A 23,487-nucleotide genomic window follows, 5' to 3' on the forward strand; every position below is an offset into this window, starting at 1 on the left:
ACCCTCAATTCTCAAATGTGGCTCTCTCCCATTCTTCACATTTCACAAGATATGAATCACATTTTTCTTCCACCGTCCACCCTTTAACCCTGTAATTCTTCTACCTTCTTTCCTATATATAAGTCACCAATGCTTACCTCATTTCACACACTCTTGTCTTGTCATCCAAACATACAAAAACAAAATAAGCACACACTAATCAGCAACCATGGCTTGCTCAAGCTATGCTTTGAAAACCATTCCTTCTTCCTTTGTGAAACCTCTCAATGCCAACCCAAGATCAATATTTCTCTCATCCTCACCAACCAAGGCTTTCTTACCCTTCACTTCTTCCAACCAAACTCTCACTAAGAATCTCAAACTTAACACCACTTTGTCTCACTTTTCCTTGTCTTCAGTTCCCAAGAAATTGTTCACTTGCAAAAGCCAGGCTGAACCTGTGGACTCTGGTAAACACGTCCAATCTTCAAGTTTGCTTCTTTATTCATGTTTTTTGTTTTTTGGCTGAAAAAACGTGGGTTTGACTTGATCACGTGTTGACCCTTTTGATTTCTTTGCTTGATTAATTTGTAGAAAAAGTCCAAGAGCTTAGTGTGTATGAGATCAACGAGCGAGACCGTGGAAGCCCTGTTTACCTTCGATTGAGCTACAAAAGTGTCAATTCCCTTGGTGATTTAGTCCCCTTCAGCAACAAGGTAAGTTTCTCGTTTAATCCTTCACTCCCTCTCTTTAATCTTCACTTTTTTTGCATGTGTACTGGTATGAAGTTTTCAGAAATCAATATTACTGGTAGTCTTTCATTTGTAGCGTATTTACTCTTGTTATGATAATTTAATTTTACATTGCAATAATATAAAGTTGTTACCTTATGTTATAATTCTATGGTTGTTATATAATATATTAGAACCTTACCTTTACCTAAACTTTATAAGCTGAAAAGCCCAAATTCTTTTTTTGTTTTGATTCAATGATGCATATGAAAATGTTTTGGTTGTTGATTTGATTTTGGGCTATGCAGTTGTACACTGGAGATCTGCAAAAGCGCATTGGGATAACATCTGGAATTTGTATTTTGATACAAAACAAAGCAGAAAAGAAAGGGGACAGGTATGAAGCAATCTTCAGCTTCTACTTTGGAGACTATGGTCACATAGCGGTTCAAGGACCTTACCTTACCTATGAGGACTCATATTTGGCTGTGACTGGCGGGTCTGGCATATTTGAAGGAGTTAAGGGTCAAGTGAAGTTGCATCAAATTGTGTATCCTTTCAAGATTTTGTACACATTTTATCTTAAGGGTATTAAGGATTTGCCTAAAGAATTTATTGTCAGGACTGTTGAGCCCATTCCATCAGTGGAACCTTCACCTGCTGCTAAGGCCCTTGAGCCTCATGCTACAATTGCTGGTTTCACTGACTAGGATGAATCATGAATCCCTTTTTCCTAAAGGCTTTTGTAGTTTGATTTGTGTTACTGAATAATAGGTGGAGAGTGTGGGTGGGTTTTATAGTGGTGGAATTTCTATTTCATGAAAAGCTTGACATTATGTAGCTAGTGGTGTTTCATCAAATATGATGGATGAAATTATAACTAAAGGAACTATGTCTGCCACCATGGGGCTTGGAAAATGTGCGTTATTTTTTATTGCTGGTTATACTTTTTAAAGCTTATAAAGACTTTCTTCTTAATTTTATTATCCTTTCAAAATATGGTTGTCTGTGATTTTGTTTTATTTATTTTAAAGCACGTGCTACTGTCCTTGAAAGCATATTTTTGGTTATTTATGGGTATCATCATTAGTAACTTTCCATTTTCTTATAAGTTTGAGTAGCTATTTTGTTGTATACTTTTTAATTATTCAACTATGTGATGAATTGTTTGTGTATATAATAAAGTAGGCTCGTTAGTGCGTGAGCTCTTTTTTTATTGGTCAACAACATGCGTGAGCTTTATTGATAAATTGTTGCATTGAGATTGGGTCTATGTTAAGCTTTCTTATTTTTAATGATGCTAGAGGCTCTCTAAAAGCCCACAAACATAAATAAATTTCCTAATTTTCCCTGACTAAGATGGGTTCGGCCCAAACCCATCCAGAATCTTATTCATAAAAATTATAATAAAAAAAGGACAAATGTTGACCAATATTTTGACCATTGATTATTAAGAAAATGAGTACTTATATAAAAAATATAACAATTCTTTACTACTTGCTTTCTTGAGTAATTTGAAACATTTAATGATATATTAAACACTTCTCAATCAACGTTCATGTAGAAAAATGGAAACTCAAATGAAAATCAATTAAAATTTATAAATTACATTTTTGTATTTCCATATTTTACATTAATTTACTAACTACAAACAATTGTGATCTTCCATTTATAGTATACATATGTCAAATAAAACGATTAGTGGAACAATCAATTTGGGACTAAGACAAAGGCGATATAGTAGTACAACATTCCAGTACAACAGGCCAGTACAATCTTAATGGATTATTTGGTGCTTGTGAAGCAAAATAGCAGTACCAATCAATGAAGGTTGGTTTCTGTACTATATTGTGTGCATATTCCACAATAGTAACAAAATATCAATAAATTATTAAATTATAAGAAATGGATCCAACAATTCCGGCTAATATATTGGTTGCACCTCAACTTATGCGTCAGTAGTCATCAGCATTTCATTGAATCTCCTTGTTGGCTGGAACAAGTTGTGATGGGAATCAATGGCACCAAGAATCCCATAATTTCTTATGGATCAATCTTCTCATGTATCATGTAAATTCATTACTGCCATTGATTCTCATCACAACATGGTCTAGTCTACCCGGGAACCATATAGAAGGTGCTTTCTTTTATTCTACCAACCCAACAACGAATTGAACAAAAAGATTGCAAATACCCCACCAAAGAGTAACTATTGCATTTCATATATTTCTTTTGAATTGGAAGTAATTATATTAGTCATTCTCTTTTTCTGTTGTTGTGTTGTGTTAGGAAAGATCAGAGAGCTTGCTGGAGTAGTTGACAGAACCAGGTACATGTGTTAATTGATGTACTGTTATTCTTTTGCTTAAATTAGTAGCTAGAGAACATAGGATGTTGAAAAAGTTACATAAAATTCCTTCATGATCTGCTTCTACCCTGTTTTCATCTGCTATGAATTGGTATGATTTTCAAGAGAGCAAAAAAGATGAAGTATCATCCTGGAAAAATCCACAATCCACATTGTTCCACTGTTAGCCATAGCCCATATTACATTTGTTGCTCTTCAATCTTCATTCTCGAGTAGAGCTTGTGCAGGATATTCATGCCTCACATAAAAGTTTTTCTTGGTAATGTACTAGTAGATTCGGTGGTTGGTTATTCTGTAAATAGACAACACTTGCGGTTCTAGTATAACATGGACTGCGAACCACACATGTAAATGTAACTTAGCATATCTTAGACACTTCGTTCTCATATTATTTTTAAATCATGAATGTCAAATTTTATCAAGTTTAAATATTTGTAAGGATGATATTTAAAATTTAATATTTACTAATATTTTAAAAACATATATACGATAAAGTATTTATTATTGTTTTTATATAAAATTTTATAATAAAAATCTTTAAATTAATGGTTAGATTAATAAATCTTACATTTTACAAAATAAAGTAATTATCACTCTAAATATAAGGCTTGATGTTGGTCATGCACACACCAATGTACCAGAAACCGTACTACCTTTGCCCCTGTATCACTTTGCTCATCCTATCTCACCAATCACAAATTCACATTCAAAGATTATTAAGGCAAATGCTTTCGCAAGTTGCAACATTGAAATGTAAATGGCAGACCACACTATCGGTGGTGCACAAGCTCTCAAGAATTTTAGACCATTATCTCCAGACAGCATGATGCGACTTCTCAGGTAATAAGAAAGATTAGTGAAACAAAAGAAACTTGATCCTTCAAACTATCAGGTCATTAAAGAGACAGAGAATCAATTTGTTTTTTTATCTTGTTTACATAACAACAGAAGACAAAATTTGCATAAACCCCCTGAACAAAAAAAATGGTACCTTTTTACCAATCCTACAAACTGGAAATGGAAATTATAACAGAATAACACACGAGTTAAAAATCATCTGCACCAACCATTTTAATCGAGGATTGCTATTTGTATAGTAGAACTAAAAGGATATAAACAATAATTAATTTTTTTTCGATGGATAAGATCAGTTGGTTACCATATACAATACATAAGTCATATGTGGGTAGTCACAAATCAGGAAATTCACTTGCAATCACTGGGAAAATTTATTTGGGTCAAATCATAACCTAGATTAACCATTTTACTCAAAAATTGCTACTTTTAAACACTTCAATATCAAACCGATGGATCATCTAATCCATGCCCAACATTGGGAAAAACAACTCACCATCCCATTACCATGGAGAATATAGTTGAGTATGCCTACTAGTCCAATCTGGTCTACGTTGACCCACTTAAGCATGTAAACAAATGGACCAAAGTGATAGATCCGCTTTTAAATGAATCCGTGTATAACTAGCTTGTTTGAGCCTACACTTTTAGAAGTCCATATACCCACTTCTTTTTCTTTTGGTTAAATCTACATACCATCTTCAAATAACGATTTTTTGTCAAGACCCACTTCAAATAACGAAGCGATCCCTTCATAGCTCGATGGTGCTTGGACCGACTTCGGCCACTTCAAGCTTTAGCTCAACTCGAGGGTGTTATACACTTGGACTCGGTCACTTTGTTGCAGGGTACATTGAATTATTCTTTTTATAAGTTGGTATATTTCAATCTTCTATGTAATCTTCCTATGCCAGCCTCATCTCTTTTGAAACTATTTTGGCAATATGCATTTGGCTACTAGGGATATATACAAGTAACGGGTTCTTGGCGTGAACATCAAGTTATCATTGATACAATTTGACGTGATTCCAGAAATATATCATGTCGGAAAAGCATAATCTGACCATGGTTTTGTCATCCACTCATTGAAATGCTTCAAAGTTTAGCTTTTAACCGGATTTTTTTTTCTTCTTTATTGTGAGTTTGAATCTTTGAAAATGGCCTTGTGCACTGGGGCCACTCTCTTCTGGCGAAACATGAGTTGAATTTTGACATTTTTACTTTTTTAGATGTGAAGATGAATTGACAGATTCTACAACTCAAGGGTCATGAAGAGCCGCATTTGTTGACTATTTATCAACTTGTTTCATGCTCTTATCATGCTTGTTTGCCAGAGAACAAATCAGGATTTATAGAAAAGCCACAATCTCCACCTAGTTACAACACCCTGTCTCTAAAATTGCAATTTCTTCAAAGAGATTCTTGGGGGTTGAGGGTGCCTCTAGCATGATGTAGATGCATTATTTATAAAAATTAATCACACGTTAATTCTAATTCCTTAACTTGATTATGATGCCTAGAATGGCTTACCTTTTAAACTCGATTATGATGAATATATGCTTTTATCTATGGGAACAAAATATTATATGCAATATATGTCTAGAAGAATGCATAGATATGTTATGGTTGTGACAATGAATGGTTGATGTTGTGGTTGTGGTTGTGGAAATGGATGATATTTCTGAAAAGAATCATTGGTAATTAGTAATGGCTATAAAAACTTTGTTCCAAGGAGGATTGTTGGGCATTGAGATTGGACAATTCAAATGGAAGTAGTTTGTGGAGACAAAATATATGTATATCAGATAGAAAAGTAGAAAAACTTTAGAAAATAAATGAACTAAGTGGACCCAGAAGCTGGCAAGGAACAGAACCTCTCTCTTTCTTGATACATACAATGCATACACATCAGACAAAACTGACGGCTATGATGAGGTCCAGAGTGGGACCATAGTCTTCCATAATGTGAAGGCCCCAACATCACTCATTTTCACAATGCAAAGACAAGAATGTGACATGCACGTGCTGAACCCCAAAGACATTCTCTCACTCACACCCTTCACCATCCACATCCACCCTACGCTGAAAACAACCCAACACAGTACAAACTCATCATATTCTGCTTTCTCATTCTCAACTTTGAAAACCATTCCCTCTACTCAATAACAGTGATTCTCACATGGATTCACCCCCCCCCCCATTGGCCTTTCACTAGGTTCTCATATTTGGTGTAGTCATAGGAGGGAAACTTCCGTCACTTCCATTGTACTCTTTCAATTTTATATTTACAAAATTAAAATCATCATGCATGTTACTTACTACTCAAATATGCTAAATTTAACCATGTTCAATCATTAAGTTGTGTTTGGATGTCTACAAAATATAAAGTCAGCGATCAGGGACGTCTCTCATCATAATATAGAGTCTTTAAACACAAGTTATTTGGATTTTTTATTTAATATAAAAATTATTTAATTAAAATTATATATATATATATATATATATTTTATTAATTATCCAAATACATGCAATGAAGATATCTAAACAACTTTAGTGTTACTGGTTGATATTAAAATTTTAAATCTGCACCCTTAATTCATCTTTTATTCATCTTTTATCTCTTCAAATTTCTAAATAAAGAAATTCCTTGGAATCAACCATTCATTTATGCATGGTTTAAGTTTGTAAAAAAGTACAGCAAGCAAGCGTAAGCCTTCAATGTCAGCCTCTATCAATCCAATTTCTATAACTATAATAAATGTTGGCCCACTAATTGTATGGTCATTATTTTTTCTTGGCTACATTGTTTTGTCACTTTTTATTCATTTACCTGATCAATTAATTAATTGTATTTTCTTTTATATACATTAGGGAGTTGTTGTAACGAGTTTAAGATTTCTTATTTAAAAGCTCACCAACCCTAATCATTCATGTTGTTGAACTCGTGTGATTACTACAACCTATTAGATTGTATTCAATCATCCAACCCCATTAAGCTCTGATGTTCTAATAATGAATTAAAAATTCCATCTAAATTGTATTTAATTTGAAAACTTAAATTAAACATGATAAATTATCATTGAATGTGGATCCAAGGAAGGCTATAGTGTGGAGGCTTTGACCATCCCCTCCCTTTATCTAAATATTTTATACAGTGTTTTTATCCAACAATTCTTAATTTTATGCTACGTTACTTAACAAGAAAAGAAAGTGAGGCAAAGTTGATTCTATAAACAAACTCAAACTTATTTTGAAAAAGTGAGACCCGTAATTGTTTATACATGAATTATAAGAGAGAGAATCAAGCAACTAAAAAAGAAATGCAAGAATAAAACTGCTCCTATATTTGTATATAAAAATTTGTGGATGACCAAAAAATTATTTTTTTTATTAAAAATTACATCGAGAATATATTAAAAATGAAAGTAAGTGTACATCAATTGTATTTTAATATACCTTATTCAATACTTTTTGTTAAGATAATAAAATCTCACAGCACTTTTAAGACAGTTTCGCATTTTCTTTATTTATTTTTATCTAAATTACTTTGACCTTCTCAAATAGAAGCACACTATCTATCCTTCTTCTTTTAATTATTTTAGAGGTATGAATATTGGAGCAATAATTAATCTCATTCTCAAAAATCGAAAGGAAATTTGTAAAAGAAAAAATGGTTTATTGCAGTTTTCTACATAATTTTATACATACCACCTGATATACAGCATTAAGCATGTGAAAGACTTCTTTTTCATAACTTTTCAGTCGACGCCATCAAGTTCACACATCAATTCGGCATTGTCTTAATTGACTAACTATGCATATTAGTAAATGTGACACATAATTTGGTGATGCAACACTTATTACTAACATGACAATGATATGCATTTTGTAAAATCCACATCAACAAAATGGATGCCACGTCAATGTCCATATATAAGGGAATTGAATTTAAATGCTCAAAAGGATAATTTAATTGGTTTCAATTCAGAAGTTGAAATATAAGTTTAAGCTAAAAAAAATTAAAGAAAAATTTATTGCCCGTGTTATGGCTTCACAGATAATTTATTTGGTTTCTCTAGCTTTATTAGGTTTTAATTTCCTTAGCTTTAACATATTTTAGATAAAATTTGCTCTTTTAATATGCCTTGTTAATCCCTGAAAACGCTTGCAGCCTATTCCCTCTTCTATTATGTGAATCTCTCCCACTTCCTCTGTTTTACATTTTCTTGGCAAATCTCTATGGTATATATGTGATGATATTGCTTATTTAGTCCTCAGATCTTACATTTATTGTGGCAAATTTAAACTGATGTAATAGTTGTTAACTTGTTAATTATGAGTCTTTTCATCATAGTTATAGCATTGTTTATTATTTCCTTTCTCGGGTCCAAGTAACTCCTCCTTAATTTTAGATTTTGGTATGTCAAATAGCTACTGTGAACCTCCTAAAGAAAATGTGAAGAACAATCAACCAAAGTGACGTTAATGCAAGGACATGGAGCAAATCCATTATTTCGTGTTGTTTTCTCTAATGTGAATAAAATGGAAATTCACTGTGAAATGTCTAGCAAATGAGAAATTCTTTCTTTCTTTCTTTTAAGCTTTAAAATTGTCTCCATGTGAAACTGAAATTGTGTGCTGGATGGATTGTGATATCCACGACTTTTGGCATGGATTAGAGCATCCTAATTTTATGGAACAAGAAAGGAAAAAATGGACAATTTTTCATTGTCTTTGTTCAACCAATAACCACAAAAATAAAAAGGGACTAACAGTTAGTGTCCCATGATTCACTTGAAGATTAAAACTCACCTAGTGGTCTATGATATTAGGGGCCAAAGAATAATAAAAGTTACTGAGGGAGTCCATTGAATTTAATGCAGAGGCCAAAAAAAGAAACAAGATACTTGTAATATAGAACGCTATTTGAGGCATGCCATTGCATTATGGAGATTCAAAAAGTGAAAGAGCAAAAATTAGAAGAGACAGACACTCCTCAAAGAACTTAGGCATGCCTAGTCTTTGAATTGATACCAAAGGCACATTCCACCTACACCTTACCTAGACAAAAAGCTTAAGCTTCAGAATCCTCTTTTTTTGTCATGTCTGCACCTGCAGCACCCACTTTCAATTCAAGCCTGTACAAATTTGTGTTGAAGTGAGAGTGACTTGAGCATTTACAACAACATTCCACTCTGCTGAATTTCTAACTCATTCATGGCCTCAACAGCTGAACCATTTTCTTATAGCTCAAGAAGAAGAGATGATTCAGAGTTTAATTTAACAGAATGGGCAGTGAAAGGTAGAATCAATCGAGAGAACACCAACTCCAGAAGGTACTCAGGATCTTATATGAGAAGCTTTAGAGAAGACACAAGGTCTTTTAGATCAAACATAACCATTTCTAGCACTGTCTCTTCACCTGGATACCACTTAAAAGGTACATTTCTTTTTCACTACAATTCAAAGGAGTTGGTTTTACCTTCCTTTTCACCTCAAATTATCTCATTTATTGCAGATGAAATAGACCCTTCAACATATTCTTTCACTACTGCTCTTAAAGGTACATCATGTGAATGAACCACTTTGATAAATAGCAAACCAGGTTTATTATTATTTATTATTTTTTAAGCTAAAGTCAATTGAATGGTGGTCCATTGCAGCATTGCAAGCAAGGGCAGGCTATAACAGTTGGGAATGCTTGTCACCAGATGGGTTTGCTTTAAATTCCAAATGGAATGAAGCAGAAAGGTATATATGCAACCCTCTCTCTGGAGAGGTACCATTGGAATGTTTATCTGCAAAAACTCTTAGTGGAAGATCATTTAGAAACTCATCGAACAGAATTACCATGTCAGCACCTCTAGTTTATTCTTCAAGATACATACAAACAAAGCCAGCAACTAACACACAAGAAGATGTGGTTCTTCAATTTCCCAATCCAGGTTTCTTATTTAGCCATGTTCTACTTCATTTCCTTTTTACTCGTAGAAACAGTTCAAGTTACTTCACAATTCTACTTTGCCTCTCTATGCAGAAAAGAAGAAAGAGGGAATGACAAGAGATGTGGGTACTCAAAGTACACCCCAATACCTTAGTTCAAGCAGTCCTAGCCCTGCTTCAACTCCGTCCATCATAGAAAGATCAAAAACTAGAGCTGTTGACTCACCTAATTCAAATGCCAAAACAAAATCTGAGGAAGAGGTATCTGCTACATTTTTTTTACTGTATACTCTTTTTAATGAGTTTGTTAGAATCTTTTATATATATATATATTCTAATTAAGACCTCAAATATTTTAGATTCAGATTTTCCTTTTCATTGGTGCTTAAGTTATGACCTATGAATGCTATTATTAAGTGAAGAGAAAATACCAAGACAAGAAAATTTGCCAGGGTTTTAAAAATGATGTAATTTATTTTGCTTCTTTTTTTGTTAATTTGTTATTTTCTTCTTGTCTGACAAGAAATAAATTTTAAACTGAGGAAATATCCAAAAATCTGATACAAAAGTCAATTTCATTTAAAATTTTCAAAATTATTCAAAACCAAAGAAAAGAAAGAGAAAACTACCATAGGCCAACAGTGGTATTTCCAAGATAAGAGAATCAAATCTAGTTGTCTAGATTATAACCTTCTAATGTGGGGCAGTAATAGATATATTGTCCTTGTGTGTTTCATGTTTAAGTGTCTCTCTAGTTCATGGCCCCTCCTTGCCTTCCCCCTACTAGGATACTTTCCACTACACGTACAGTTACACTTGTCTGTGTCTTTGGGAATCAATTTTCAGCTCGTGAAAGTGTTATCTAGTATGCAAGAATCAAATTATTCTTAAACTCTTTAATCGGTTCAACATAGTTCTCCTTCTCGAATGATTTCAACATGGCAGTATGGTTCCTTTTCAACCTGTAATATAGCTCTTCCCTTTGTCTCATGTGAAGCCACTCAAGATTCTGGAATCAAAGTACATTTTTTTATTTTATGGGTACTTCAACAAAATGTCTACTCGCTGTCATGCTACGTCCTATTTCTTCATTAGGATTACATACAAAGGAATAAAGTTATGAATGGAAACTAAATTATATAGCAATATTAATATCATCATAGAATAGTCACATTAAGGAAATATGGCACTGATACTTATTTCAATTAAGAATAACACAATGGTTCCATAAACAGTTGTACTGTATTGTGCTACATTTCTATTGTTTTCCAAATGGTACATTATATAGCCAACAAAGTTGTTAGAGATTGAATTGTTCCACTTTCCACACGTTAGCTGATTTGGAATACAAAAAGGGTAGAGAAGAAAGCTTATTATTTGTTACATATTATGAAGTCATAAATAATGTCTTCTATTTGTTTATTTATTTTTATGCAAATGAAACATTTCTGCTTTAGTTCAAACTTACATGAATTTTCTAAACGATATATGTTGGCCTACTTCTCTATCTGTGTCAGAAGAAATTGTCGGTTCTTGGCATCCAAACAAAATTGGCATGTTAGGTAGAAACACAAAATAAGTGCATGAAATCAAAAATATTTTTCATTTTACAATATTTCAATTTAATTTAAAATAATGGGTATTTAGATAGGATCAATTTTATTTATGTGCAGTGCCTCGTTGGCCGAGCTCATATCTAAGAATAATTGGTTCAACATGGATATTTTGTTGTTGAGGTAGCTATAGTTACTAGCCAACGTTGGATTTGATTTGATTTGGAAATATTATTCATCTTGTTTATTATTTGCAGCGATTCAATTCCACTCCGAATGTACAGGCAAATATTAACATATAAATTTCATGAACATAGTTGTCCCTGATTATGGGTACAGTCTCACAATGAGGTGTTAGGGGTAGGGAAACCAGATATGAATACGAATTGAAATTGATTTGATTTGATTTGTTGTCACTCTTTTTTTAATCCTTTGATTAGCATACGAGAAAACTCTTACATTAGTCTTTTTGAATTGTACGAACCAAATATTTTAATCTTTAAAATTTTGGAAAAAAGTTATTAATTTTTTTACCTTGCAAAAATAATATCAAAATGACTGGGGTCTTACAAAATTAAAAAATCTCAAAAAGGAAAATACTTAACCTATGTGATTTTAAAGACCTATTTAAAAATAAAACCTAAACTTTTTCAGTTTAGGATATATATTATTTTCGATTATATTTTCTTTCTTTAAAAATTAAAATGAAGGAAAACTTCTAAAAAAACATTGAATTTGGGAATTTTGAAAAAAAAATGATGTGGAAAGTGTTTTCCTTAGAAACGTACCGTCAATCAAGACTTTGTTTGATAATATATCAGTCCTATTCACTACCAATTTTGTTGGCTTTAAAAATGGAAGTATAACATTAACATCGATTTGTGTTATATTATACATATATGTGATTACGATAGCTACTTTAGAAAACTAAATTTCAAATTTCAAAAACTAAAATTCATTAATGAAACAATATTATATAATAACATCAATTCAATTACAATGATAATTAATTAAATCTTTTAAAATGAGTATTCTGAAATCAATTTACTGGGCAGATTATTTTGGGTTTGTAACTTTGATATATGACAAGAAAATCATAAATGAATGTTTTTCCCATGACAGATGATTGAACTGATATTGTTGACTAATGTTTCCTAATATAGTAGTACTGTGAATTGATTAATGGGTTTGAGAAGAACATGGTAGGAAGCATGACATTGATGTGAGAGTGGAAATGCATGTGCAGGTGGAAGTGAAAGATAAAGAAAGATGGGCGACAAAGGAAATAGAAAGAGAAAAGAAGGAAGAGGGGCAACTTTGCAACCAAGGAGGGTGCTTTTCATGGATGAGAAAGAAAAGGCAAAGAAAGAGAAAGAAAGACAAAGAGGGAATAACATCTTTCTCACTCACTTCAAAGGTGGCTAAAGATAAAGAGGCTGAAAATATGATAAAGGGTGTACGTGCATGATATATGGTTGGGATTCTCTCTCTCACTTGAGCAATTTTTGCAGTGCTTTACCTAAAATAGAAAAGTTAAGAGCCATTGCAAATTGCAATTATGAAGGGATATGGACTATGGTGTGTTTCTGTCACTCTCTTTCTCTCTCTCTGGTCCATTTTTTGTGTTTTTCGTTAAAGGGTAAGTGATGGCATGTTGGGTTGTTCTTCTTGTGGTCAAAATTTCCCTGACAGCTTGGCCTTCACGTGCATGCTTTGTTTTTGCATTTTGAATCCGTAGGTTCTTATCCTTTCGCCCTTACATGTCACTTGTTAAGAGAAAAACATTTACAAGTTTTTGTTGATGCAAAATTCACCGATGATATAATATGAATAATATAACTAAACGATGGTTATGTGTACATTTGTACAAAAAATTATTAATGTGCTTGTCCACACTCCATGTTTTATCCCATATAGAGGAAAGGAAACTTTTAAAATTCAAAATGCGTTTTTTAGGTGAAAAGAAAATAAAGATGTTAGTAGATTAAGAAGAAAATGTTTAAACATCATTTCTTTTTTTCTTTTTCCTTCTCAACCTTTCTACTCATTTCAAATTTTAAAATTTTGTCTCTTTTATCCTTTTTGTAAGTGTCTCTTCTCACTCTCATTTGTTAACACATCCTTGGACCATTAAAAAAAATGAAAAATTGAAGCCATATTACTTGGAACTGTTCATGTATGTGTATAACTAAATGCTTGGAATATTATTTATAAGCTCAATCACGGCCTTCCTCTAGTCATTAACTTAATGTTTCATATTAAGGTTTTTCATTAAAAATAATGTTTGATTGTGATTTGTGATAGCAACATACTAAACAAGTCTTTGTCCATTTTTGTTTTGGTTATAAGTATTTGTATAACTTGTGAAAATTATAATACGCTCTTGATATTTTATTATTTAAAACATTTTTTAGTATATTAGTAATAGCTATTTTTTAATGTATTATTATTGAGTTTAATATTTTAGAAAGCAAAATAAAGTTTTAAACACTTCATCTAGTGACTTTGAAAATTTATCTAAACTTTTTTTTTCTTTCAAAGTTGCAAAATTAATAATAAATATTTAAAATTAATTGCCAATCATATCAAAAATCAAGATTGAAGAAAAAATACATCTTAAAAGCTCATTAGTCATATTAAACAACCTTAAATGTAACACATTTATCTCTTAAAAAAATGAGAATATGTGTTCCAAAATAAGAAGGAAAAAAAATTTATCTTAAATATAAAGAAAAAGTTAAATTTACTCCAAAAATATAAATACATCTCGTATCATGAAAATAAAAATAAAATAAAATATTAGAATCACTTTTTGAAAATTTAACAATTAATGACTCATTTTTATTTCATCTGTTTTTTTATAAGAATTTTTAAAGATTTCTATTGATGTTTATAATATAAGGTCCTTTATAAAAGCTTATGAGCATCCACTTTTTTAACTTCTTAATGATTAGTAATATAATAATAAGATTTTACTTTAATTAAAAATAAATTTAGAATGTTGTAATTAATTTTTGAAAAACTAATACATTAATTATTTCTAAACAAATTAATATATACAATTTAATTAAAAGAATCTCATAAAAATTAAAAAAAAATGGTATAAAATATGAAAATATCATCTTTCTATAATTAATTTTTTTTTATAAAAGTACTACAATTTATTTTTAAAAAATAAATCAAACATACTCTTAATTCGTTTACACCAAAATTTTTTACATCTATTACCTTTTGTTTATTTATTTTAAAAAGAAAAAATGAACTAAAATTGTTCGAAGTGTGTTATCTAAAATAATATTTGATAAGTATTTTCCATTAGAAAGGGAGTTTTTCCTTTTTCTTTTTAATATATATAACCATTATGTGTCTTTAATTTTTGGTGCTCTGCGCAACGACGTCGTTTAACTTGGGCTAGTGGCTACACCCAAACCAGAACCCTTTCTTCTTCTTCCCCAACCCTTCGCCGCCGCACCCTAATCCCTTTCACCATTCGTTCTCAACGGCGTGGAGGTACAGAAAAAACAGTTTTTGTAATCTTTTTCTTTTTCAATCCATTTGTGATTTCGATTTTCGTCATTGTTTACTTCGACTTGCTGTTTCGAATGTGTTGTATTTGATTACAGATTGATTTTCGGTGATGGAACTTGGATCATACTCTGATCAGAGTAAATCAACATTTTCTCTCGTAGATGAGGATCACACTTTTGCAAATGCTGTCAGATTCACCTTGAATCAAGAGTAACTTATTTCCCTCAGTCTTTATTAGTGTTCTTCAATATATCATCGTATGATATCAAATTGAAATTTTTTTGGTGAGAAAAGTGTAAAATTACAACTAGAGGAGGATTCTAGGATACAACGAGGAACATGAGAAACTCAATGTTGCACGATCTATGCATATATGAATTCCCTTGAATTGAAACACTTGTGATTATCCTCCCATAACAAGCTTAGAGGCTGCAAAACAACTTTGACACCTCTCATAAATTTCAGTTTAGCTGTTGTTTTCCATAAAACTGCTCCAAAGTAGAAAGCAGTGTTCGTCAAATCATATTTTAGTTAAAATTGATCCTTTTTGTGGGCAACAAATTGATTCACAATCAGAAATTCCCCTCCTAATTATTCCTTAGGGAGATAGAAGAATACCTGAGATTAAGACAAGAAATTCCTATTGATATTGATTTTGATTCTGTTAAATAGAGATTGAAGGGTTTTTCTTTTTGAACCTCCCATTATAAAGTGTAAATGTCTGTTTTACCTGGTTATTTCATAGCTCTCTTACTATGCCCTTCCTTTCCCCTATCTTCATCATCATTGTCAGTAATATATTCTGATGAGTTGAAGTTATTAATGTTGTCTTGCAGTCCAAGAGTGACATTTTGTGGGTACAGCATTCCTCATCCTTCAGAAAATCGTGTTAATATCAGAGTCCAGACAACAGGTAACATATGCAGTGTCATGGTGGATATAATGTAATTGGTTACAAAATAACTTTTAGATATAGATAGATTATAAGGTTTGGGCGATATATCTAAAAATAATTAAACAAACACAATGTACAAAAAAAAAAAAAACTTTTAAATGAAAAACATCATAGGACAATAGTTGATCATCCACAAATATGTTTTTGCATCCTGAATAACATGAATATTAATGCTCCCAGATGTATTTGCATATACTTCGTTTTGTATTTGCATCCACAAATAAATTTGTCTCATGATTTGTGTCTACTGAATGTCACTGCATCAGTAACTTTCTGTTGAACGTGTCTCTCTCTGCATCTGTAGGGGATCCTGCACGCGAGGTGCTAAAAGATGCATGTCAAGATTTGATGCTTATGTGCCAGCATGTTAGGAGCACTTTTGATAATGCAGTCAATGATTTTAAAACCAATCCTCCGAAGGATAAAAAGAATATGGATATCAAATAGTGTGCTAGTTATAGTTTTAATTTGTATTGAAGCTGATTTTGCTGCGCATCTTTGGTTTTTATTCCTGTAGAGAGACATATCTTCTAGTTTTATATTTTGCCCACGTGGCAGCTACACTGAAATATGATGAGCATGAAAAGGCATGTGCCAAACTAGTGTTAGAATTCGTAATCAAATTTTGAATTTACTTTCAGGAAGCTAACTTAATTCCTGAAAATTCTAAATCGTCAGTGTTGGTTTGAATTTTATGATAATTTATTGGTACTCTGGGTAAATGTTCTTTTTAAAATGTTCGAAACTACCTATCGACGAATTCTAACTTGTAAAACAACATGTGATGGGTGCTTCTGCATTCAAGTCTTCACCTCTATTTGTTCTTTCATACCAAATCGAAGACGAAAATATATTTGTCTATATTAGATCTGAACAAATGAACAAAAAATTCAGTTTTATAAGTTCAATCTATAACTAGTCTTAAATTAGTTTAAAAAATTCAGATTCATATTAAATTAATTTTTTTATTAACTATATTTATGTAACTAGTTTAGTGTCTAAATCTATTTTTTAAAATAAGATTATTTATTTATTTCTTTAAATTCATATGTACGAAAATACTATTTTATATTTTTATTTATTAAATTTTTGCATTATATAAGTTTATAATATTTTATTATAATTATATTTTATTACTAATATTTTTTATTAATTTTAATTTTTATGATTAAAATTAAATATTTAAAATAATATTTTTAAAATAATTACTACTATTATTTTATATTTATGTTTCTTTTTTAATTTTTAAAATATTATAATATAATAATTTTATTATTATTTATATTATTAATTTTTATTTTTATAAGTTTTAATTTAAACTTTCATCATAAAAAAATAATAATAAATATTTTATATACTTCTATAAAATATAATTTAATTAATAAATATTATTAAAATCTTTTTGACATGCACTAATTTGATGAAAAGTTACAAGTAACAAATTAGTTTTACTTTAAAAATAAAATTCACATATGTATTAAAAATTAATTTTGAATTAAAAATTAAATTTAAAATTGAATTTAAAATTAATTTAACATAAAATTAAATTTAAAACTAGTTTTAACAAAAATTAATTTTAAACTAAATTTAAATTTTAAAAATATATTTAAATCGATTAAAAAATAATTTAAAATTTAATTTATATAGTTAGTTTGTGTGATAGATAGATAATAAAAAGTAAAATATATTTAAATATTTATTAGTTTAATAAAATATAAAAATAAAAAAAATATATTACTAATAAATTAAAATATATATAAATATTCTTTTGCCATGTATTGTTAAATTCTGTAAAGATTAATGAGTTAGAATATTCCTTATATTCGTATTTTATTTTTAATAAAATGTTAATGTTTAACAAATATATATATATATATACAAATATAATGTTATATTAATTATTATAAAATTTAAATTTTTTTAATATAATAATTTAATAATGATATAAAAAATATTTATAACATTTTTATTAGATTTAAAATCAATTTTAAACTAAATCTAAATTTAAATTGATTTCTAAAAAAATTAGAATGAATTAATTTATAAACCAATCCATATAATACGCTCGAAGTTACTACTCGAATAACACTTGGTTTTCTACGAGATGGTTATTTTTCAATCTTTTACTCAACTCTACTTTCGTTTTGACATTACTTCTCCATGGCCAAGCTACCAAATGAAGCAATGTCATCCTCCACCGTACACAAAATAACGGTGAAACTACACCCTGAAGGCATAATTTGACAAATATTTATCATATATTTATAGTTAAATGTCATTTTTTACCAGTAAAAACGTGGTGACGAGCTTTAAGGATTTCTCAAATACCAGTGGCATATCACTTATGCATTCTTATAGATAGATAGATATATAACATTATATAGATGTTACAAACATAAATCTTAGTCAACCCCAAAATTGCTCAATTTAGTTAGAAGCATGAATATTTAGTCAAGCCATCAATTGCTAAATTTGTTTGATTTGGTTCTGCTGTTTCCGTTTTCTTCTCCATCATGCACTGCCTAAGCAAATGCCAACTACCATACACAATGCCAATGTTACCACCCAAAAAAACCCTCGGCGTAATCATCACCGTCACCATCTTACTCTTATTGGGCCCAGGCCCAATACTCGCTCGCAACGCTCACGTCATCAATTTCCGTTCACCCAACCTCTACCCGGAGTCCTTCGCTTGGGACCCACAGGCCCAGCACTTCCTCGTCGGATCCCTCCGCCAACGCATCATCGCCGCCGTCTCCGACGCCGGCGTCGTCGAAACCTTCATCTCCGACTCAGACCTCCCCGCCGGCGCCTCCTTCCTTGGCCTGGCCGTCGACTCCCCGCGCAACCGCCTCCTCGCCGTTGTCCACACCTACAATACCCTCCCCCACTTCAACGCCCTCGCCGCCTACGACCTCCGCTCCCGCCGCCGCATCTTCCTCTCTTCCCTCCCCTCCGACGACATCGACGCCGCCAACGACGTCGCCGTCGACCACCGCGGCAACGCCTTTGTCACCAACTCCGCCGGAAACTTCATCTGGAAGGTCACCACCGACGGATCAGCCACAGTGTTCTCCAGATCTCCGTTGTACACGGCGGCGACAAACAATCCGGTGGACGGCGCCCTAGGTCTAAACGGAATCGCTTACGTGAGCAAGGGTTACCTGCTAGTGGTGCAATCGAGCACGGGGAAGGTGTTCAAGGTGGATGCGGTGGACGGCACGGCGAGGTACGTGTTGCTGAACGAAGATCTCGTCGGCGCCGACGACATCGCGGTGAGGAATGACGGGTCAGCGGCGATGGTGTCGCCGATAAAGGAGATGTGGTTGCTGAAGAGCATGGATAGCTGGGCTGAGGGAGTGGTGTATGACAAGTTGGAGATCGACGTGCGGCGGTTTCCAACGGCGGTGGTGGTGGGAGCAAAGGAAAGGGTTTATGTGTTGTATGGGCATTTTGATGAAGGGAAAACGGGTGATTCGGGGAGACACAGTTTTGGGATTGCTGAGATGACATCCAAAAGAGAGGCCGAAGATGAAAGTGTTTGGATCTTTCTTCTCATTGGTCTTGGCTTTGCTTATTTCTTGTTTTGGAGGTTTCAAATGGGTCAGCTTGTCAAGAAAATGGACCACAAGATCAATTGATTTAATTTTGTATACATTTTTGGATTTTTGTTTTGATTCATTTTGCAATTTCTTTTTAAAAAGGGATTTTGAATTATAACCCGTTCTAAGTGTAGTTTGAGGTTTAATTGTACCTGTTTATGTTGGCAATTTTGGTTAGATTGTTGCCAGTTATAGCAATGTTGCATTCTTTGTTGCCTTAAGCTTTCCCTATAATTACATCTCAAAACTAACAGTAGTTCCTTGATGATTGGATTAGAACTAATGGATACATTTTTGAGTTTCCTGTGTTTTATCACTTCAATGGTTTGGAATGAATGAATCTAACAATGAAAGGGGGTTATGGACATTTTGGCCGTTGAAGTTGGCACGTCTTTTTTAGTGCATGGAGCTCTTATTTGTGTGTGTTATCAAGGGAACATAATGTGTTAAATATGCCGACATTTGTTATTTGTAACTTGCTACGTGTTCTTGTTTCAGAGGAAATGACTTTATTGATCAGTTCTCATCCCTCGAGAGCTTTTTAACGTTACGTCATTATTCAGCCTGCATTCTCGATAGGGATTTTTTGCATTTGTAAAACGTCTATGTATGTCGAGTTTACTTTATCTTTACCATGAGCTTTCTTCAAACATCATTTTCTTTATTTCAAATGTAAAAGATTTTTGGGCTCTCTGAATTTTGGTACCAAGTAACTTGATGGCTTATAAGTTTGAATCGAAAATGTTATGTGCCATGGGATTTGGAGAAATGTCGGCATTACTCGGAAAGTATTTAGGCTAATTAAGTTAGAAGTTTAGTCTTATTATCCTAGTACCTGTTCGTATTTGAATTTAGCTATGCAATTGACCAAAATACACTTCTTTAAATTGAAGTTTCTCAAATACTTCACATTTATAAGAAAGCGTGATCGAGAATATGATGGTAACTGTTCTTGTCATAATTTATTTTGTAAACCTTGGCTGGCTTTATATCTACTTTATTTGTCGCAAAAGTTCATATAAATTGAACTTTCTTTTCATCTCCTAATCTCAATATTTTGAAGGTTGGATGTTCAAATCCGTCCTTCAATATCGAAGAGGAGTGCCAAGTGATATTTTTATACTAATTTATTTCATTTTGTTATTCTCTTCATATTTTATATCTGAAATAACGAAAGCTTTTTGTTTTTCAGATAACATTTAGAGGCATTGATCTTATGGCTTGATTGAATGTCACTTTTTTGTCTTGAATGGGAGAAGCCTTTCTTTTTGCATCAACAACTCATGGTAACAGTCAAAGGGAATGTGCTCCCCATTCCTCTTGTCCATACACACAAGTTAATCAATCGTAAGTGACAACGGTTATAATGCAAAACCCAAATTTGTGAAATTCACTTCCATTTTAAGTAGTTCATAACAGTTTTAACACGTTTGTTAAACTTCAAAAAATTAAATGTTTAATTGGTTAAAGAGAAAACAAATTTAAATAACTTCTGAGACATATTTAAGATTTTAAAATAATATAAATATACTTAAAATTAAAACTATATAACAGTTTTAAAATCCAAAAAATATGAATATATATATATATACACACAAAAGATCACATTTCTAAAGAGCTAAAGTTGTCAGCCTCACCACAAATTTTTTATACCTCGGCATTGTAAACAACGCTACAGGGTTTTCCATGACATGTATGTTTCGAGGGTGCAAAACTTGAACCATAAGTTTTATACGTTGAAAATTGCCTTTATTTCCGTTGGATGAGCGTTGAAATCCATCTACATCTAATTGAAATCATAAATCGCACTCAATCTGCTTAACGCTATTCCAAACAGGCTACCAGATGGATCTCATCGACTTAAGCACCAACCCCCAAATTCCAAACCACATCTACAGATTTTAATGCTAGTAGCCCTTTTATTCTGAAAAACAAGTGGACTACAAATCAATTATTCAACCTGTCACGTCTTAATAACAGACTGGATCCCGAACTTGGTGCCAAGTGCCAATAACTCTAACTCAGACAAAGTTGAACAATGTTACCGGGTCTTTATTACAAAAGCGAGGGATTATCCCTCTCGTTATGATTTTTCGATATTCACACTGCCATATATTTTTGTGATTGCCGTGCAAAATCCGATCCGATTGTCAACATACTGGTATTAACAGCAAGCACGACCAAACTAGAATTAAATTATCTATAGAGCAGTTGGCACAATGAAACAAGAAAATCTAGCATAGTCAAAATTACTCGATGTGAGCTAGAATACCCAACCTTACACCAGAGTCTACAACTGAATCAGATATCATTCAACAATGTCTGAATCAACTAAAAACAGAAAATATGAAAAAGGGATTTCAACACTACTTTACTGTTCGCCAGGTAGTGTCTTAATGATATCCGAATCACCTGAAAACAAATAAAGCATGTCAATATCAGAAAAAGAAAAACATAAAGCTAGCTGCTAATACTGAAATAGTTCCAAGATGTATCTGATACCAGGATCAACAATGCTGAGGCAGCACACTCTATAATATTTTCCGCATGCAGTGCCCAAATCCACATTGTCTATAAGAAACAATAAATATTCGGTTAGATATGTTTCATGAAAAATATATACTAAAACCTTGACAATTGACATCAATAGGAAAAAAACAATTCAGTTTGTGCAACAATTTAAACAAGAAAAACAGATAAAGTTTATATCAAGGTCAGCTACAAATATCAAAATGCACAACAGATCAAATAAATCCATCCACGAAGGAAATTGCCCACCACATGCTTAAAAAGCCAAGTCAATTGAGAGCAGTGTACATGTTTCTATACAGAACTATCAATCATGCTACTAACTCAAGCATAATGCTTCATTCCACGTGACTTCTTGGAGCCGTACAAATTTTTAGACATAAAAATCTAATATCATATAATTAAGACAGAAAACAATAGATCAAATATAGTGATGTAATAAACATTAGCATGATGAAAACCTCAACAGGATCAACTAAGTACTACCCACAATATCCTAAGATAAATCCAACAATATTAGATAGTCCTAAATTTTTTAAGGTTTGCAGATCCATATCCCAACCCAGAAACGCAGCAGTTAAAGAGACAGAAATGAATCAGATATGAAAGATTATTTTACCTATCAATTAATGCATACTTTATTGAAAAAAAAAAGACAAAGCAAGAACAGCATTGGATTACGAACTTACTCCCATTGTAGTGATGAACTCCAACCTTTGCCAACATAGCATAGTATTCTATTTCGGACTTCCTCAAAGGGGGGCAGTTATTGGCAATGATAATCAGTTTCCCTACAAAGAATTAAAGATCATTTACAAATTATTCACAGAACTAGCAAAGCATCAACAACAAAAGCAAGTATATCCACAACAATTAAAAACAGAAAAACATCAAATCGATCAACAAATAGGACTCTCCAACAACATTTCTACATCAGCAGCACAAAAACAATGTGAAATTAATCAATGCAAACCACTCCTAGACTAATGATATTAAACCAAATTTAAAATTTTCATAAACAGTTAAGTGCCACCTGGTCCTAGCAAAGAAAGCATAACATGCTAGAAATTCCCTTAAAAAGAAAGACAAACCAATAAACAAAATGAAAATAACAGAAAAAAGAGAATCAATCAGTACCTTTGGAACTCCTTAGAGATTTTAGAACGGTTTTATAACCGAGGGTATATTTTCCGCTCTTCATAACAAGAGCGAGCCTGTTGTTAATGCTCTCATGGGTCTTCTTCTGCATTTATCCATAATACGAAAAACATCACAGAATAACATTAAAACAAAGTTGAGAATCTGAAAGCAATTGATAAAGGCGAATAAATGAACAGATCAACAATGCTAAGTGGAGACAGAGAACATACGGTTTTCTTGGCGGCAACCATTGTTGGTGAGTTCTGTGAAGTGCGAGCTGCAGAAAGAAGAAACCCTAGATGCC

General features: G+C 32.2%; 5 protein-coding genes across 9 annotated transcripts; 4 read left to right on the forward strand and 1 right to left on the reverse strand.

The window, feature by feature from the left end:
- On the forward strand, window positions 1–1,568 carry LOC113862936 (allene oxide cyclase, chloroplastic-like). The gene is made up of 3 exons (XM_027496248.1): window positions 1–449; window positions 574–695; window positions 1,019–1,568. Exons 1-3 carry the CDS (start codon window positions 209–211, stop codon window positions 1,418–1,420), a joined length of 765 nt encoding a protein of 254 aa, XP_027352049.1. The 5' UTR covers window positions 1–208; the 3' UTR covers window positions 1,421–1,568.
- A 7,547-nt stretch (window positions 1,569–9,115) lies between these two features.
- Window positions 9,116–12,897, forward strand: LOC113862563. The gene is made up of 5 exons (XM_027495643.1): window positions 9,116–9,373; window positions 9,452–9,496; window positions 9,597–9,856; window positions 9,937–10,137; window positions 12,676–12,897. Exons 1-5 carry the CDS (start codon window positions 9,151–9,153, stop codon window positions 12,895–12,897), a joined length of 951 nt encoding a protein of 316 aa, XP_027351444.1. The 5' UTR covers window positions 9,116–9,150.
- A 1,913-nt stretch (window positions 12,898–14,810) lies between these two features.
- LOC113861162 (DNA-directed RNA polymerases I and III subunit RPAC2) lies at window positions 14,811–16,580 on the forward strand. Of its 3 annotated transcripts, none has more exons than XM_027493788.1 (4): window positions 14,811–14,939; window positions 15,053–15,167; window positions 15,794–15,870; window positions 16,217–16,580. In XM_027493788.1, exons 2-4 carry the CDS (start codon window positions 15,067–15,069, stop codon window positions 16,357–16,359), a joined length of 321 nt encoding a protein of 106 aa, XP_027349589.1. In that variant the 5' UTR covers window positions 14,811–14,939; window positions 15,053–15,066; the 3' UTR covers window positions 16,360–16,580. The 3 variants fall into 3 exon arrangements, with proteins under 3 accessions (XP_027349589.1, XP_027349587.1, XP_027349588.1); XM_027493786.1 differs by having other exon boundaries at window positions 14,825–14,959; window positions 16,217–16,550; XM_027493787.1 differs by having other exon boundaries at window positions 14,825–14,953; window positions 15,051–15,167; window positions 16,217–16,550.
- A 324-nt stretch (window positions 16,581–16,904) lies between these two features.
- Window positions 16,905–23,474, reverse strand: LOC113861161 (60S ribosomal protein L30). 3 transcript variants are annotated; one of them, XR_003504132.1, is made up of 6 exons: window positions 23,414–23,467; window positions 23,181–23,286; window positions 22,733–22,834; window positions 22,017–22,085; window positions 21,832–21,926; window positions 16,905–16,916 (listed from the first exon to the last, which is right to left on the reverse strand). XR_003504132.1 is itself a non-coding variant. In XM_027493785.1 (5 exons), exons 1-5 carry the CDS (start codon window positions 23,432–23,434, stop codon window positions 21,823–21,825), a joined length of 321 nt encoding a protein of 106 aa, XP_027349586.1. In that variant the 5' UTR covers window positions 23,435–23,467; the 3' UTR covers window positions 21,672–21,822. The 3 variants fall into 3 exon arrangements, 2 of the variants coding, with proteins under 2 accessions (XP_027349586.1, XP_027349585.1); XM_027493785.1 differs by lacking the exon at window positions 16,905–16,916 and having other exon boundaries at window positions 21,672–21,845; XM_027493784.1 differs by lacking the exon at window positions 16,905–16,916 and having other exon boundaries at window positions 21,674–21,926; window positions 23,414–23,474.
- Window positions 18,462–19,553, forward strand: LOC113862564. Its single transcript, XM_027495644.1, has one exon. It carries the CDS (start codon window positions 18,462–18,464, stop codon window positions 19,551–19,553), a length of 1,092 nt encoding a protein of 363 aa, XP_027351445.1.
- Window positions 23,475–23,487: the final 13 nt, after the last annotated feature.

The sequence above is a fragment of the Abrus precatorius genome, unplaced genomic scaffold, assembly GCF_003935025.1.
Source record: "Abrus precatorius isolate BTA unplaced genomic scaffold, Abrus_2018 Scaffold3, whole genome shotgun sequence".
Taxonomy (NCBI): domain Eukaryota; kingdom Viridiplantae; phylum Streptophyta; class Magnoliopsida; order Fabales; family Fabaceae; genus Abrus; species Abrus precatorius.

Excerpts from the sequence above, each read along its gene's own strand:
- LOC113862936 (XM_027496248.1), top strand. The coding sequence starts at position 209 with ATGGCTTGCTCAAGCTATGCTTTGAAAACCATTCCTTCTTCCTTTGTG. Across the intron at positions 450-573 it reads GGCTGAACCTGTGGACTCTG|AAAAAGTCCAAGAGCTTAGT; the intron begins GTAAACACGTCC and ends ATTAATTTGTAG. Across the intron at positions 696-1,018 it reads TAGTCCCCTTCAGCAACAAG|TTGTACACTGGAGATCTGCA; the intron begins GTAAGTTTCTCG and ends TGGGCTATGCAG.
- LOC113862563 (XM_027495643.1), top strand. The coding sequence starts at position 9,151 with ATGGCCTCAACAGCTGAACCATTTTCTTATAGCTCAAGAAGAAGAGAT. Across the intron at positions 9,374-9,451 it reads ACCTGGATACCACTTAAAAG|ATGAAATAGACCCTTCAACA; the intron begins GTACATTTCTTT and ends CATTTATTGCAG. Across the intron at positions 9,497-9,596 it reads TTTCACTACTGCTCTTAAAG|CATTGCAAGCAAGGGCAGGC; the intron begins GTACATCATGTG and ends GGTCCATTGCAG.
- LOC113861162 (XM_027493788.1), top strand. The coding sequence starts at position 15,067 with ATGGAACTTGGATCATACTCTGATCAGAGTAAATCAACATTTTCTCTC. Across the intron at positions 15,168-15,793 it reads AGATTCACCTTGAATCAAGA|TCCAAGAGTGACATTTTGTG; the intron begins GTAACTTATTTC and ends GTTGTCTTGCAG. Across the intron at positions 15,871-16,216 it reads TATCAGAGTCCAGACAACAG|GGGATCCTGCACGCGAGGTG; the intron begins GTAACATATGCA and ends CTGCATCTGTAG.
- LOC113862564 (XM_027495644.1), top strand. The coding sequence starts at position 18,462 with ATGCCAATGTTACCACCCAAAAAAACCCTCGGCGTAATCATCACCGTC.
- LOC113861161 (XM_027493784.1), bottom strand. The coding sequence starts at position 23,434 with ATGGTTGCCGCCAAGAAAACC. Across the intron at positions 22,835-23,180 it reads ATCTCTAAGGAGTTCCAAAG|GGAAACTGATTATCATTGCC; the intron begins GTACTGATTGAT and ends AATTCTTTGTAG. Across the intron at positions 22,086-22,732 it reads AGTTCATCACTACAATGGGA|ACAATGTGGATTTGGGCACT; the intron begins GTAAGTTCGTAA and ends TGTTTCTTATAG.